This window comes from Megalops cyprinoides, chromosome 15, assembly GCF_013368585.1.
Source record: "Megalops cyprinoides isolate fMegCyp1 chromosome 15, fMegCyp1.pri, whole genome shotgun sequence".
NCBI lineage: Eukaryota > Metazoa > Chordata > Actinopteri > Elopiformes > Megalopidae > Megalops > Megalops cyprinoides.
In genome coordinates this window covers 2,354,532-2,369,073 of record NC_050597.1, presented here as the reverse complement: position 1 = coordinate 2,369,073, position 14,542 = coordinate 2,354,532, and the positions used below count along the sequence as shown (strand labels likewise).

General features: G+C 45.7%; 1 protein-coding gene across 1 annotated transcript; it reads left to right on the top strand.

Annotated features, from left to right (window-relative positions):
- Window positions 1–303: 303 nt before the first annotated feature.
- On the top strand, window positions 304–10,555 carry papolg (poly(A) polymerase gamma). The gene is made up of 22 exons (XM_036546930.1): window positions 304–420; window positions 2,233–2,400; window positions 2,928–2,994; window positions 3,302–3,383; window positions 3,549–3,658; window positions 3,755–3,808; window positions 3,963–4,074; window positions 4,259–4,348; window positions 4,475–4,613; window positions 4,946–5,018; window positions 5,119–5,239; window positions 5,373–5,457; window positions 5,608–5,661; window positions 6,412–6,531; window positions 7,783–7,892; window positions 8,197–8,318; window positions 8,566–8,726; window positions 8,896–9,005; window positions 9,103–9,323; window positions 9,485–9,568; window positions 10,108–10,167; window positions 10,263–10,555. Exons 1-22 carry the CDS (start codon window positions 404–406, stop codon window positions 10,359–10,361), a joined length of 2,259 nt encoding a protein of 752 aa, XP_036402823.1. The 5' UTR covers window positions 304–403; the 3' UTR covers window positions 10,362–10,555.
- Window positions 10,556–14,542: the final 3,987 nt, after the last annotated feature.

The window sequence follows — 14,542 nt, the reverse complement described above, 5'->3', positions numbered from 1 at the left end:
CCAAGAACAAAGATCAGAGAGAACTGAGGATTTGAAAGACGCTTTGGTTATATGTCCAGCATCCAGACCGATTCGGTTGTTTATTTATCATCGTCATCACGCATTTAAAATGTAGAACTTAGGGATCAGTTGCCAGGGGGGTAAAGCAGGTTTATTTAAATCACGCAGCCCCCAGGCGACAGGACGTCCCGCCGCACCGGCGTCCCGCATCGCCTCGCATTTCAAACTCGCGAGCTGCGGCTGGCGGCCGCGCAAAGCCTGCCGGGATACGCGGAGCCGGCGGGCGCCATATTGGAACGCAACTATTGTTATAAATACGGACGGGGGGCTGCTGCTGGCCGAGTTTACATGTTTTCAAGAAAAAAATTCTGAATAAAATACAGCGAAAGCTCCTCAGGAGGTCATGAAAGAAATGTCAGCGTAAGTGGTCGCGTACTTTAATGCGAAGGCATCCGTGCTCGTCCGTTGCCCAGAGTAGATGGGGGCCAAGGTTGCCAGCTATGTTTGCTAGCCGCTAGCTAACTAGCATTAACAAAGGCCTGCAAGGTCCGCACACAACACGCTTAATGTCGGTTTGTTTTGACCTTAGACTTTATTTAGAGTTCTTGTTCAGTGTCTACATAATATAACAAGTTTAATATGCGGTTTATTTAACACAGTCATGCAGGATGTGGCCGGAGATACGATGTGTGTTCCCGGTTGACAGGGCGAGTTCCGGTAAAGTTAGCTAACCGGCTAACTGTAAACATCAGCAGGTTAGCCGCACCAACCGGGTAAAACTAACCGGTCTAAGCGCCACTGTTAGCTAAACTACAAAATCCAGAGTTGCTGGATGACTTATGAAGTGTTTTGTCTGTATTTGGAAACGTTTTTTCCTGCTATTGGGACAGTTGTACGTGAGTAAGCTGCCTATTGCGGGGATGGGAAGCCGGACGTGTTTGGCGTGCAGGTGTTTGTTTTTGTGCGGTTGATCAGCTAACGTTATCAGCTAGCATTAGCCGGCTCGCTAACTGTCGCCTTAGCCAGGTTGGCTGTGTTTTCTCTGGATGCTTTTGTGTTATGGTCCGGTCAGTAAAACCCAGCTGATAGCCGGCTGGCTAAGTCTGAGTGTACATGCTGACCGTCACGTCTCTCAGCTGGTCAGCAGCGTGAAAGCAGCTAGCTATCCTCATCCATTAGCGGAAACTTAGCAAATGTTAATTGTCTACCTAGATTGTTAGCCCTGTCACCCGCTTAAATGTAGCAATTTGGCAATTTTACTTTTAAAAATGGGGCTTGATCTGTGTCAGCCTGTGTCGTTCCAATGAAGGAGAGGTTTCGAGCTGAATTCACGATCAAGTTCATTGGGTGACCTAAATGCGTCTGACAGCTGAAATGTACCGGCTGAGTGGATACCGTGTCTATACTAAGGGAACATCCTACTGCCAAAATCCCGTGTGTTGTGGTGAGAGAATGAATCGTTTGCACCTGTTCCAAGATGTGGAGTTATGCTATGGCTTTTAGGGAAGGGGATGTTTTTTCTGCCAGAAAGCATGCACACCGCCACATAGTCATCTCCCGTGGTTTTCTGTATGCTTTTGAGTTTTATAAATGTGTAATCATTCTGGGAAAAGAGTTCCAACATCCCGTCACCTGTCTGTGTTTGGAATATGTTTGAAAGTATGCTTGTGGTTGTTTGCTCATGGGTTTGCTGTGTATTGCCGTACCTCATGTTAAAACTGCAGAGGGTTTTTGCACTGTAGAATCAAAAACCCAGATGCTCTTAATGGCACAATAATGTTAGACACTTGTGGATTAGCTTGTCTTGGCAATTGAACATCTTTGGTAGAACCATGTTAGGTCAGTGTGCCCAAATACTAAATACTAAACTTGGGCCAAGAGAAGGGTCTTGTATGCAGTGACGCTAGACCACATGAAGAAATGCAGAAACGCCTCTGAAATTCTGTATATAGACTCAATAGTCCAGTCTGTCTGCTTTGCACTGAAAGTTAAATCTCTCCCATTGCTAAAGCTATGTGTTCTGAATTTCTGATTTACCCATAAACATTTTTTGTTGAGGTCTTGATTTATGGAGGTCTCGAGTTATGGCAGCAGCACATATAGCACTGGAACCTCCAATACAAGTGCGCTGGACATACAGAAAGCAGGATCGGGATATGTGGTGATCCTCTAAGATGTCTTTGTAGATGCTGTGTATGAGAAGACTCAGAGGCTGTGCTTTGTGTCCTGTAGGAGCAGTAACAGTGTGCTTGGCGGGCAGCAGCCCCAGAAACACTATGGCATCACCTCCTCCATCAGCCTGGCCTTCCCCAGGGAGATAGACCACATCTACACCCAGAAGCTCATCGAGGCCATGAAGCCGTTCGGCGTGTTCGAGGATGAAGATGAGCTCAACCACAGGTGACGTATCTATGCAACAGTCATCCGGGCGTCATTTGGTCAGCACATGCAGGAGGGGTTTTTAGGATTGAAGGGACAGCAGCACTAAGCCACCCATGCTGGCAGGAGCTGCATGGGCTGGTTTCGTTTTATAAAAAGTCCAGAGGGAAGGACTTGCTCTCCCACAGCAATTGGAATAAATGCAATTGTATATACAAAAATGCTTTGTTAAAAAATTGATAATATTGTCAACAAGACTGGGGGGGAAAAACACTTTAATGGTTTTAACAAAATGTGAAACAAAAATAACTAAGTGATATGTTTCTTAAGTGTGTCTGGATTTATTCTATTTGTTGAGTTCTTGTCCTGTTGAATTTGTCACTAGATCTGTTTTGGACACGTGCACTGGAGTTACTGCAGTACTGCATTGAATGAACCACCAAGGGTTGAGCACCTCCTTGTCTTTTCTGCATACTGGTCTGTTTTGTGACAGATTAGCTGTCATCCTTTCATGCTGGTCTGAATGGTTGCTGCATGTGTTGTTGCAGGTTGGCAGTTCTGGGCAAACTTAACACATTTGTCAAGGAGTGGATCGCAGATATTAGTGAGAGTAAGGTAAGTGATGCAATGAAGTAATGTTCATTAGTGTGGCTGTGCGTTGATTTATGGGTTTTGCTTGATCTCTGCTGTATGTTGAGCTGGCTAGCCTGGCTATACTGCATCTGGAATCTGAACCAAAAGTCCTCATACCTCTTGTCTAGTCAATCACTACTCTAAAGCGTAGATGTATATTGTATGTACAGTATTCATCTTTGCAAGAAAAGAATGTTGCTTTCTTGTAGTTACCACTTCACGTGTGATTTTTCTGCTTATTTCTTTGGTTTGCAGACAAAATATTTAAACTTCATTTGTTCTCTTGCAGAATCTTCCACCCTCAGCAGTAGCTAATGTTGGTGGTAAAATATTTACATTTGGATCCTATCGACTAGGCGTGCACACCAAAGGTATGGGAATAAGAGTTTAATGTGCGCTGATACTGGTGCTGGATTCTGGCACTCGCGGTCTGTACCGTAGCATTGTGTTTGCATTTTAAACTTTGTGTGTGATCCTGACGGGGCTGATGGTGGTTGGAGCTGTCAGAGCTGTAAGGCTGCGTTTTGTTTTGTAAGGGGCTGATATCGATGCTCTGTGTGTGGCTCCGCGCCATGTGGAGAGATCGGACTTCTTTCAGTCCTTCTTCGACAAGCTGAAGCAGCATGAGGAGATAAAGGACCTGCGGGTGAGAGTTGTGAGGAGAGAGATTCTGCTCTGATGTGCTTCCCAGCTGTGGCTTCCTCAGTGTGGAGCTGAATGTGTTCCATTTGTTTTGGCACAGGCTGTTGAAGATGCTTTTGTACCGGTTATCAAGTTCAAGTTTGATGGGATTGAGGTAAGGAGTGTTAACATTTCAAATATCAAATACAGTGTGTAGAAAACAGGAACTCGTTTTACAATGTAGCTCTTTTCTGAAAAGATTTTTGCCCATTTACCCGTTAGTGCTTATTTGCCTCTCTCTCTCATCCCTCCTTGCTGTTTCTGGGTAGATTGATCTCTTGTTTGCAAGACTGGCCCTGCCGTCCATCCCTGATAACCTGGACCTACGAGGAGACTCCCACCTGAGGAATCTCGACATAAGATGCATTCGAAGCTTAAACGGTAGTCTGTTCTTTCTGCATGTTTGCATTGAGTTCACACACCATGTCAATAGTGTGTGCTAGGGTTTATATATTATCTGCTGAATCATCTCCTTTGTATTACTTTGTGGGCAAGATAAAGTTAATTCCGGTGCTTATAGAGTGTAATGCCTGTATTTTAATGTAATGTACGCTTGTTTCAACAGGTTGCCGAGTCACAGATGAGATCCTGTACCTGGTGCCAAACAAGGAGAATTTCAGACTGACGCTGAGGGCAATTAAACTGTGGGCCAAGCGTAAGTAAAACTGTCAGAGGGCTGTTCGTGAGCTTCATGTTTTAGTCTGGTATGTGAAGTGTTAAAATGAAAGGCTTGTTGTGGCGCATGTCTGTCGTCTGACTGCACACTGATGTCTTCCTGCAGGTCGTGGGATCTACTCCAACATGCTGGGCTTCCTGGGGGGTGTGTCTTGGGCCATGCTGGTGGCCCGGACCTGCCAGCTCTACCCCAACGCTGTCGCTGCCACTCTGGTCCACAAGTTCTTCCTCGTTTTCTCCAAGTGGTGAGTCCGTGGAAATCCTCAGGGGGGCGCTGTTCCTTTTTGTTTTTGTAGAAGTAAGCTGAGGTGCCAGCAGAAAAAGTTCTTTTACTTTTATTGGTTTTGCTTAGCAGATTCCCATATAAAGGGCTACTAGCATGTTTGGTATATTACCTGCGTATTGGATTCATTCACGTAATGTACTTTGGCTGAAGGCACAGCTGCAGTGTACTTTCCTGTGTTTGAGCCTGTAGACTGCAGGTTACAGGCCAGGCTGCACACAGTTAGCCCCTGACACTGTATGTTTGATTTGGCCTCTCTCTTCCCCTGACTCCTCCCCCTGACTCCTCCCCCAGGGAATGGCCCAATCCTGTTCTTTTGAAACAGCCGGAGGAAAGTAATCTAAATCTGCCAGTCTGGGACCCCCGCGTGAGTCTGCCTTATAGCGATATTCATCTGTTATTTGTTTCTGTGTGTGGAGGAAAGGGGTGTGACCGGTGTCTAACGCCTCCCCGCCTCGTACCCGCAGGTTAACCCCTCGGACAGGTACCATCTCATGCCCATCATCACGCCCGCCTACCCGCAGCAGAACTCCACCTACAACGTGTCCACCTCCACCCGCACCATCATGAGCGAGGAGTTCAAAAACGGTGTGTAGGAGGGGATCAGCACAGCCCGTCTGAAAGCTGCCGATCTCCCTCCACCCTCCCTGATCGCACGACTGTCCTCGGCAGATGCACGCTCCTTTGTGTGCTGAGACATGCCTTTGTTTAATGTTGGCAGGTCTAAGTGTCACTGATGAAATTCTCCTGGGGAAAGCCGAATGGTCAAAACTGTTTGAGCCGCCAAACTTTTTCCAAAAGTACAAGTATGTAAATATTTGTTTTTCTGTTTGTCGTATTTTAATTTACTTTTATTTAGTTCTGTATCCATGTAGATTTATCATCGTTGAGAATGTTTACCTGTTTTCAGATTTTGAAATGCACAACTGTTAACGTTTGCTCCTCTTATTCAACAGGCATTACATTGTGCTGACAGCCAGTGCGTCCACAGAGGAGAATCACTTGGAGTGGTGAGTGTGTGAAAGGGTTTCCTTCAGCTCCAAGCCATCAGCCCTCCCGTCTGCCTCAAGCCTGATGTTTTGATCACTGAGATTGACAGCCGGGTAGGAAAATGACGAGGCGAGAGAGGGCAGGAAGTTTGAAACCTTCACTGAAATAGACTCTCACCCCCAGACCAGTTTGGTCATGTTTTTGTGAAAACTGGCTGGCTGAGTGCAGCTCGCTAAGTTTACCTGTTTATCCGGCTCCACTATGCTGGCTCTGAACAGTAACTGTCTTTTCAGCATCTGTCATTAGCAGGCGACTCTCTCATTGTGAAGCTGTATGCAGGCATATACATATAACCTGTGGGTTCAGCTTTGGTTTCTCTGAGTGTTTGAACTATAAGCAGTTATAAACTGGCTGTAACGCAGTTACACATCGTTAGTGTTGCTCCATCTGTGAAGTCTTTGAGTCCGATGCTAAAAGTGATCGGTTGAAGTTGTGAGAAGCCCCCCTCCCAGCACTCGGAATGATCTAATTAGAATATTGAGACGTGGTGCTGCAGGGGCAGTTAGCCAGTGACGGTTGAAGAGCGGGTCAGAGCAGGTTCTCTGTGTGCTCGTATTAACGTTACTGAATCGGGTCACCTGAGATCTCCCCACCCACCCGACGGCATGCCCTGCCTTCATGGCCACTGTGTGTCTCATCTGACCTCCATCATACCATCATAAACAGCAGCCAGGTAGGATGCTGATCTTGTGCTCTTGTTCTTCCTCTAGGATCGGTCTTGTGGAGTCAAAGATCCGAGTTCTGGTGGGGAATTTGGAGAGGAACGAGTACATCACTCTGGCTCACGTCAACCCTCAGTCCTTCCCCGGGTCCAAGGAGAACCGTAACGAGTGAGTCCACGTTCCTCACTCTGACCAGCAATCGCATGCACCGGGAGCTCCTGGACTCACTCAACCCCTGTTCGGATTATTCTGGATCAGTGTAGCTAAAACCTCCCACAAGGGGGCGATGTTTGTACTGTGTAGCCAGAGCCACAGGTTGGAAGGGAGCTGTTTCTCAACGCAAGCGTGATTGATGACACCAGTGTGACAGGAAAGCATGTGAACCTGCAGGAGGGTGTGATGCAAGGGTTTGGCCCTCAGCGTAAGCACGTTGCTGTGTTCCTGTTTCCCACAATGCAGCTGTGATCTCATGTAAATCCCTCTAAAACTAGTCACTATTGGTGAGCCTGTGTCAGTGAACCACCAGATTGACTGGGGTTCATTATTGGTCAGCACTCTGGCTGAACGCTGTGAAGACCATCAGGCACTGCTGCCGGGGTTTGGAGCGTGGAAACGTGTCCGCTTTTCATTTCTGCTCGTTCACTCATGAAAACAGGGGTCCATATTCTACCCAATATGTCAAAACCCTTTCACACATTTCAGAACTGTTGACTGAACTGTAAATTTCAGAGGAGGAAGAGAATCCAGGGCCACAGTGTTAACTAGATGCTTTTGCCTTGTAAATATTTATTCTTAACACCTTTCTTCATGGTGTTCAGCTCTCATGGTGTTTGTCATTTGAAGTGTAGCTGTATATGAGCAAAACAACTTTGCTCACTTGACTTGGCTTGGTAAAATGGGAATGTACTACACGGATCTGGTCAGGAAACCTCCTGTTAAGTTACATTAGAAATGACCACATGGCTGATGAATGAACATGCCACCCAAGCATTAAAACACCTATCAATGTCATTCAACCTTCTACAACAGCAAAGCTCTGACTACACCTTAACAATGGGAAAGAGGAGGTTTATACTGACAGTGGTCTGGTTTGATGGTGGTAGAGAAGAAGAATAATTTCAAAAGTAAATTGAAAATTTTGAAGTTTGAAAGCTGTCATCACTGTAGTGGATGCACTTCCAGGCTAGGTCACAAGATGGCGCTGAAGTCTTCATGGCTGATCTCTGTAGATGCATGCCTCCAGATTTTGACTTGATGCTCAGTTTCAAGTTTTGCTTTCACATTTACGAAAGGCAAGACCAAATATCCAAGGCAAAAGTTTTAAACACATGAGACCTCTAGAGATGAACATGTGCGAGCTTAGTGCAATAGTGAGGCGAATGTGTGCACATACATAATTTCACTTTTCTGCTGAAACAGGAATGAATTTGTCTCCATGTGGTTCATTGGGATCATTTTCAAGAAGGTGGAGAATGCGGAGAGCGTGAACATTGACCTGACCTATGACATTCAGGCTTTCACAGACACGGGTAAGAGCCACCAGTCGGTGAACTTCTGTCCTCGTGTGATACGTGATATCACAAACGTAGCTTTGCTTTGTGTTCAGTTCTGTTTGTGTTGAAATCCAGTATTTCTCCATCAAAACTTTAAAAAGGTGGGTTCAAATACGTAAGGCTAGATTTCATCAGACTGTAGCGCTGGTGTGTTGTAAGCCTACCGTTGCGTGGTGTCGTGTTTTTAAAGAATGGGCTGGATATGCACGGGGCACAGTTTCCCCCGCTGAGATTTTGACAGTATGTGCAGCCCTGACGAAACCGCTGCCTCCCCCTGCAGTGTACAGACAGGCCAACAACATCAACATGCTGAAAGACGGCATGAAGATCGAGGCCACGCATGTGAAGAAGAGACAGCTTCACCAGTACCTGCCCCCAGAGGTGCTGCAGAAGAAGAAGAAGGTATATTATAGCTCACATGTCATTATATCTATATATCATTATTATATCATTATATATATTATATATATATCATTATAACTCAGCTGGCTGCAGTCTCACTGGAGCTGTGTGTGTGTAGACTTTATTCTGAAGGTTGACTTTGACAGTTGATTGTGTGTTAGTGTGAGTGGACATTTTTTATGAATGGATGCGGGTGTGGTTTCCTGTGCAGTAACGGCCCTGTGTCTCCGCCCCCTTTCCCCCTCAGAGCATGGCGGATCTGAACCGCAGCTCCAGCGGAGGGTCGAAGCGCCCCTCCCTGGATGGCAGCCAGCTGGACAGCTCCAGGGACACGGACTCGGGGACTCCCTTCAGCTCCCCGACCCCTGTGAGCAAGCCCAGGAAGCCGGCCTCTGACACGGACGACGGGTGCGTGCCCTCCTGTCCTTTCAGAAAAATTCTGTTGTTCATATTACATTTTATTCAATTTCCCTCGTACGGCTATGTTATGATTATCAGTGTATATACCGGGTTAATCTGAAGGGGTGCGTTACTGTGAGAATTCTTACCCTTGTCGTTTCACCTCTTTTCCAAACAGTATGATGTCACCCAAAGCCCCGCCTCTGCTGTTTGTGGACAGCTCCCCATCTGCAGAGACCACTCCCCACAGACCTGAGCAGGGCATGTCCATCCCTGTGATTGGATCAAGTGAGTGCTGCTGTCTTCACCAGTGTAAATTTAAAAAAAAAAAAAAAAAAACCCTTAATCCTGGTGGTTTTGCCTAACCCTGGTTGTCCCCACGCAGAGCCAGCAGCCCCTCCGGCCAAGCCCACGCTGCCCCCTGCTGGCAGCACCATTCCCACGGTGGTGGGCAGGAGTGTGATCCCGCGCCCCGGCTCCCTCGGCACCGCCCAGACCGAGCTGCCCAACGGCGTGGGCGGGCTGGCGCTCAACGGGACAGCCCCCAAGAGGCCCCACTCACCCTCCCTGGAGGAGTCGCCCAAGAGGCTCAAAGACGCCGACAAGGTGACCGCAGCCACGCCCGTCAGACACTGTGACACGCGGTACACGTTTTGTGGGACAGCAGCAGACATGTCCACATATACTGCCTGTGATCTGTGTGCTTGTTACTGTAGGGAGCCTAACTGTTCGCTCAGAGGTGACTGTGCTGTTTTCTTCCCTCTCAGCTGCTATATGTGGATGACTCTGCATTTAAAGAACCATACCCACCCCCCAGCAATGGGCAGGACCAAGGGGATGGCCCCTCTGTGGTGAGGACCGGGATCGTGCCCTTTTCACTGTCACCTGTAGCACGAAGCACCCATTTCCACCTAAATGACAGCGGTATAGAGCAGACACTCCTAAGCACATTACTCATGTCTTCTGACTGTCCTCCCCTTTGTCAGACTCTCCCCACCCTGATAACTGATAATGTAGATCATAGCAAGGTCATTGCTGACAGGCGGCTGAAGGTTGAGTCTGACAAATGAAGCGATTGCCACCGCAGTAACTTTCACACCCGTTTCCCTTTTCCTTTTCCTGTCTCGGTATAACCCCTTCAGCTTGGCACTGATGTCACCACAGCTCTGAAACCAGACCATTGTTAGGCTGTGCCAAACATGACTATTTTGAATACTAAAGGTCACATTATGATGTTATGTCAATTAGCAGAGATGAGCCAGTCATGGCAGTCTGGGGTTCAGATAGTGTCCTCACAGGTCAGGCATCATGGTAGTATTTCTTCATCCCACATTTTAGTTGTCATATATAATAAATAAAACCAAGTACCATAAACTTTTGTGTTTAACAGGAGGGTCTGGGAGGAGCCAAGGCCATGCCAATCCCAACCATAGACACATCGAGAACACAGGTACCGTCCTGTCAGTGCAGAGAGTGAGGTTTGCTCAGATACCCGTCAGGTCCGAGCAAACGCAGAGCGTGCTAATCTCACGGTGTCGTCCGCAGAGACTACCCAGCAAGGAGCTGCCGGACGCCTCGTCCCCTCTGCCCACCAGCAACCTGCGCGTGATCAAGAACTCAATCAGACTCACCCTCAACCGATAGCGAGGCCTGTGTCCAGGTGACCCTGCGCAGCTGCGAGGTGAGCCCCCTTTGCTTTCTCAGCGCTCACGCACTGCTGGTCCAGGGGCTGCGGAAAGAGCAGGACTGCCAAGGTGACTGCGCTCCGCTCCGCTCAGACCCCTCTCTGCCCCCCTGTGTGGCCGGGACCCGGCAAATCGCTCCTCAATAAACGGTAAACCGCCAATGAAGAGCATTGGAGATTTTTTTTTTTTTCCTTTTTTCTTTTCCTTTCTTTCTTTTTCCCTTTTTTTTTCTTTTAAAATGCCTTCATGTAACAGAATACTCATCACAATGCTGAGTTAAGCGTGATAGAACAAACAACTTGTACAGTAGGTATGGTTTATGTGTATAATTGTCTTTAAAAATCACTGTTTAGTCTTTTTTTCATACACCTTAATTGTAGTTTTTAACAAAAAAAAAAAGTTAAAAAAAAAAAAAAAAAGTACTGTTGATTTTTTTCCCCCCCATGTATTTGAGATTCTCCGCTGTTGGTCGACACGGATTTTTCTTCTCCCATTGGTTTTTTTTTTTTCTTTTTCTTTTTCTTTTCTCTTTTTTCCAGTTACTGTAGATTTTCCAATACAGTTCATGGGAGGACCTCTCTCTGGGCTCATCCGGGCACGGGCCTTACCAGAACCATGACACACTTGTCGGTCACAACCTAAAACCTGGTTTCCCCTGCAGTTACAGCCCTAACAGTCCGCCTTGGTTCTGACAGTGCGGCCCTGCAGTTTGCCAGGGGTCGGTGGGTTCTGGTTTTGGTGCCGCCTGTGGCCAGGTGCCGTGTGCGTTACCGAGATGGTTGAATGCTTTTGCTGTATAGCAGGATGAGTTTCCTTTTTTTCCCCCTCTACCACTCTAACGCCCTGGGTGTGGGGCGTTGGCAGCGTTTGCCTCCTGTGGAGGTTCTTATCCAGCTCCTCCTTGGCTCCTGATGTAAAGGGAAGGAGACACAGGATTTCTGCTCTCTTTCCACAGTGATCTCACGGGCATCTCCACTCTTCTGCTGAGGTTAGGTGTACAGAAAGCAGGTGTCTATTTAAGACTCATTTATTTTTCATTCTTGGGGTTCTTATCGTTTTATTTATACTTGGCATATTTGTACCGTGTGCTTTTTTTATATATCAAAAACATTGCAGTAACTTTCCTTTCTCATTAACAGTGTAAAGACTGCTCAAACTGAATGTGAACCTTTTTCATTTATCACAGTTTAAAAAAAGAAAAAAAAAGAAAAAAAGAAACTATTTCAGTTCATTTGGGTATTGTTTTTGTAGGGCAACAAATGTATTTGAAAGGGTATTTTTCTATGTAATGTATGATATTGCCTCCTTCAAAGACCATACATAAATCCATAAAACCCCAAAGGTGTCTGCTTGTTTTGTTATTTTTTAAGACTCTAGACTAACACATTTACAAAATGAAGACATTTTTCATGGATAGATTAAAACTTTAAAGGATATCAGCTGGTTATAGTAGTCCAGGGACATTCCTTCTGGTCTGTGAGTTCTCTCATTCTGTCTGTCTCTCTCCTCCAGTTTTTTTGCATTTGAAACCGAAATGCAGTTTTGTAATTAAATTTTAAAGAAGGGTTTCACCAACCTCATGTCTGTGTAATTATGAACTGATGAGTGTGATGACTCTGTTTTCAGATGGGCCTTTTACTAACGCGTTTCAATGACTCAGTGAGTTAATTGATGCCTGTTTATAATTTTACCTGTTGGTTACACCCTGATGAGAGCTGTTTATGCATAGATTATTGCCCCTGTTTTTTTTTTTTTTGTCATTTTAACATTCAACAGTAGACTTATATAAAATATAATAAAGGTTCTTTTACAGTTAACTTCTGTGGGGATTGCCTTGGTTCTTTCGAGAAGCTTGAATTTACTTGTATATCAATCAGTATACCAGTATATAATTTGTTATCATAAGCCCATATGTGGAGTAGTCTTTAAGAGTTTGCAGAAAACCGTGGCAGAGGACTTAAGCGCCACACCTTCACATACAAGGGAAAATGACGACTCCACACCGTTTCGTTGGCTTTTCCGGTCGCTGATGGGCACGCTGCTTTGGAAGTGGAGCAGTCAGGAGGTTCTTCGTTGAATTGGATGCATACAATCTGGCAGCGACTGAGTAAGGGTGAGGCCCTATGGGCACTAAGGTAAAATAGGTTGATTAACATCCCATTTGAAGTTTCAGGCGAGCTTTGGGGGAATCAGGAAATAGCCATAATAAAGTTCACTGTTGACATTTTCTAATGGTTTCCATTGCATCGACTATAGCAGAAATTAAGACGTTATTGTGTTACATCCACTTTTAAAGCAGTATACCCACTGCCGCTCCGAACTAGTTTGTGTTTCTTTTACACAGAAGAACTTGCAAGCTGGTTTACCTGAATCAATCTGGACACTCCAGTTCCGTTAAGAGTCGATAAGAGTACAGATCAGAGTCGAGCATCCTAGTGAACGATCGGTAAATTGTTTTTTATTTAATGGCGTAAAGCGTAACAGTGAATTGGAAATACTTTGGTGCCTACCACCTCGCGTCCAAGTGACCTAAAACTGTCCGACCGGAGCGCTGTTGGCGAACTCGCTGTGCTTTCATTTGCATTGGACCAAAAAGGTGCCAATCGTCTACACATTTTAAAGAGTCGTACATCTTTTTTTTTTACAAGTATATGTATTTTTTCTCATCTCGAAACAAAGCTGAAAATCATTGCCAGGAGTGACACTGTCTAAAATTCGTTACGTTTATGTCGCCCCCGCTGTTTCCCATCGCCTTTTCGCATGACGTCTCCATGCGGCGTGACGCGCTGTGCGGACAGGAGTTTAAGGTCACTCGCTGTTCGCGAAAAGGTAAAGCGTCGGACACCCGCACAAGCCCACCCCCAGACTTTAGGACAAGGATTCATGTGGGTTACTTCATCGCGTATGGGGCGTGCATTTAGAAAGAGCCACGGCGACCGTAAACACAATAGTAGGCTACGTTCTAATTGTAGTTCTGTTAGTGACTCTCCGAATCGCTATGAACAAAACGAAAAGCTACTGTGAATTAATTACTTGTGGATACCGTAACAAAAATAAAGCAGGCACCCAAGGATGTGAAAAATCCCAAAATAATCCATTCATAGGTTTCAATATGATTCTGGTCGGTACTATGTGACCGTCTTAATTCGTGTAAATTTACGGAACGGACGGTATGGACAGATATTTGCTGCCTGTCGTTGTGTGTAAAATGCTTGCTATATGTCTGCTAAATCAGCAGTCCCCAACCTTTTTTGCACCACGGACCGGTTTCATGTAGAATATTTTCCCGGACCGGCCGTCGAGGGGGCGTGCGTGTTGGAGTGTATCGCGACACGACCGGAATATCGATTACGCCTATTGTCTAAGTTTAGTATGGCCGCTTTTTCATAACATTTTAGTTTAAGTAAGTCTAACGTGATGACATTATTAAAAAACGTTGAGTGCACATTTCTCTCAATGACCATATACTAAAAACATTGCAACCCGAAGTGTGTTCCTTATGTCCAGTCTACTCCGTAAATTTCGTTTTTGTTTCCGTCATTGCGGAAAACCCCGCTTCGCAGAGATAGGATATTGGAAATGGAAGCAACGTTTTCAGTGCTTTTGTGCTTTTCTCAGGATATTCAGCCTTGATTTTAACGACTTTTTTAATCATGTCAGCTAGCTAGCTAGCACAAAGTTGGCAACACAGCTCAAGCAGACCGTATAGTAAGTGATGAACTCGCGGCGCGCGCGTTACTCAAGTTCAAAATCTGTAAACTTGTGGGCGTGAGAGATATTAAAGTGGTGCGAAAAGGACCAATATACTGCACCAAGTCCAATGTAATTAATGCCCGAATAGCCTATAATTGTATATAATTATTATTTTAATATTATTTTATTTTACCGATTAAAGAAATTTAAAAATAAATGATTTATCCTTTCCGTGCGGCCCGGTAGCGAATGTTTCGTGGCCCGGTACCGGTCCGCGGCCCGGTGGTTGGGGACCGCTGTGCCAAATGATGCAAATTTAAATGGTTAAAAAAGAAAATAAACTTCCTTGTTCGCATCGCCTGTGGGAGATTCCCAAACCGCCTTCTGTGGGCGTTCAAGCTCGCATGGGGAATACCCTAAAATTGGTAGCATAAGCATGTTAATAAA

Bases quoted from the DNA above. Each gene is read 5' to 3' on its own strand.
- papolg (XM_036546930.1), top strand. The intron at 4,075-4,258 runs GTAGTCTGTTCT...TTGTTTCAACAG, and splicing joins ATGCATTCGAAGCTTAAACG to GTTGCCGAGTCACAGATGAG. The intron at 9,006-9,102 runs GTGAGTGCTGCT...GTCCCCACGCAG, and splicing joins CATCCCTGTGATTGGATCAA to AGCCAGCAGCCCCTCCGGCC.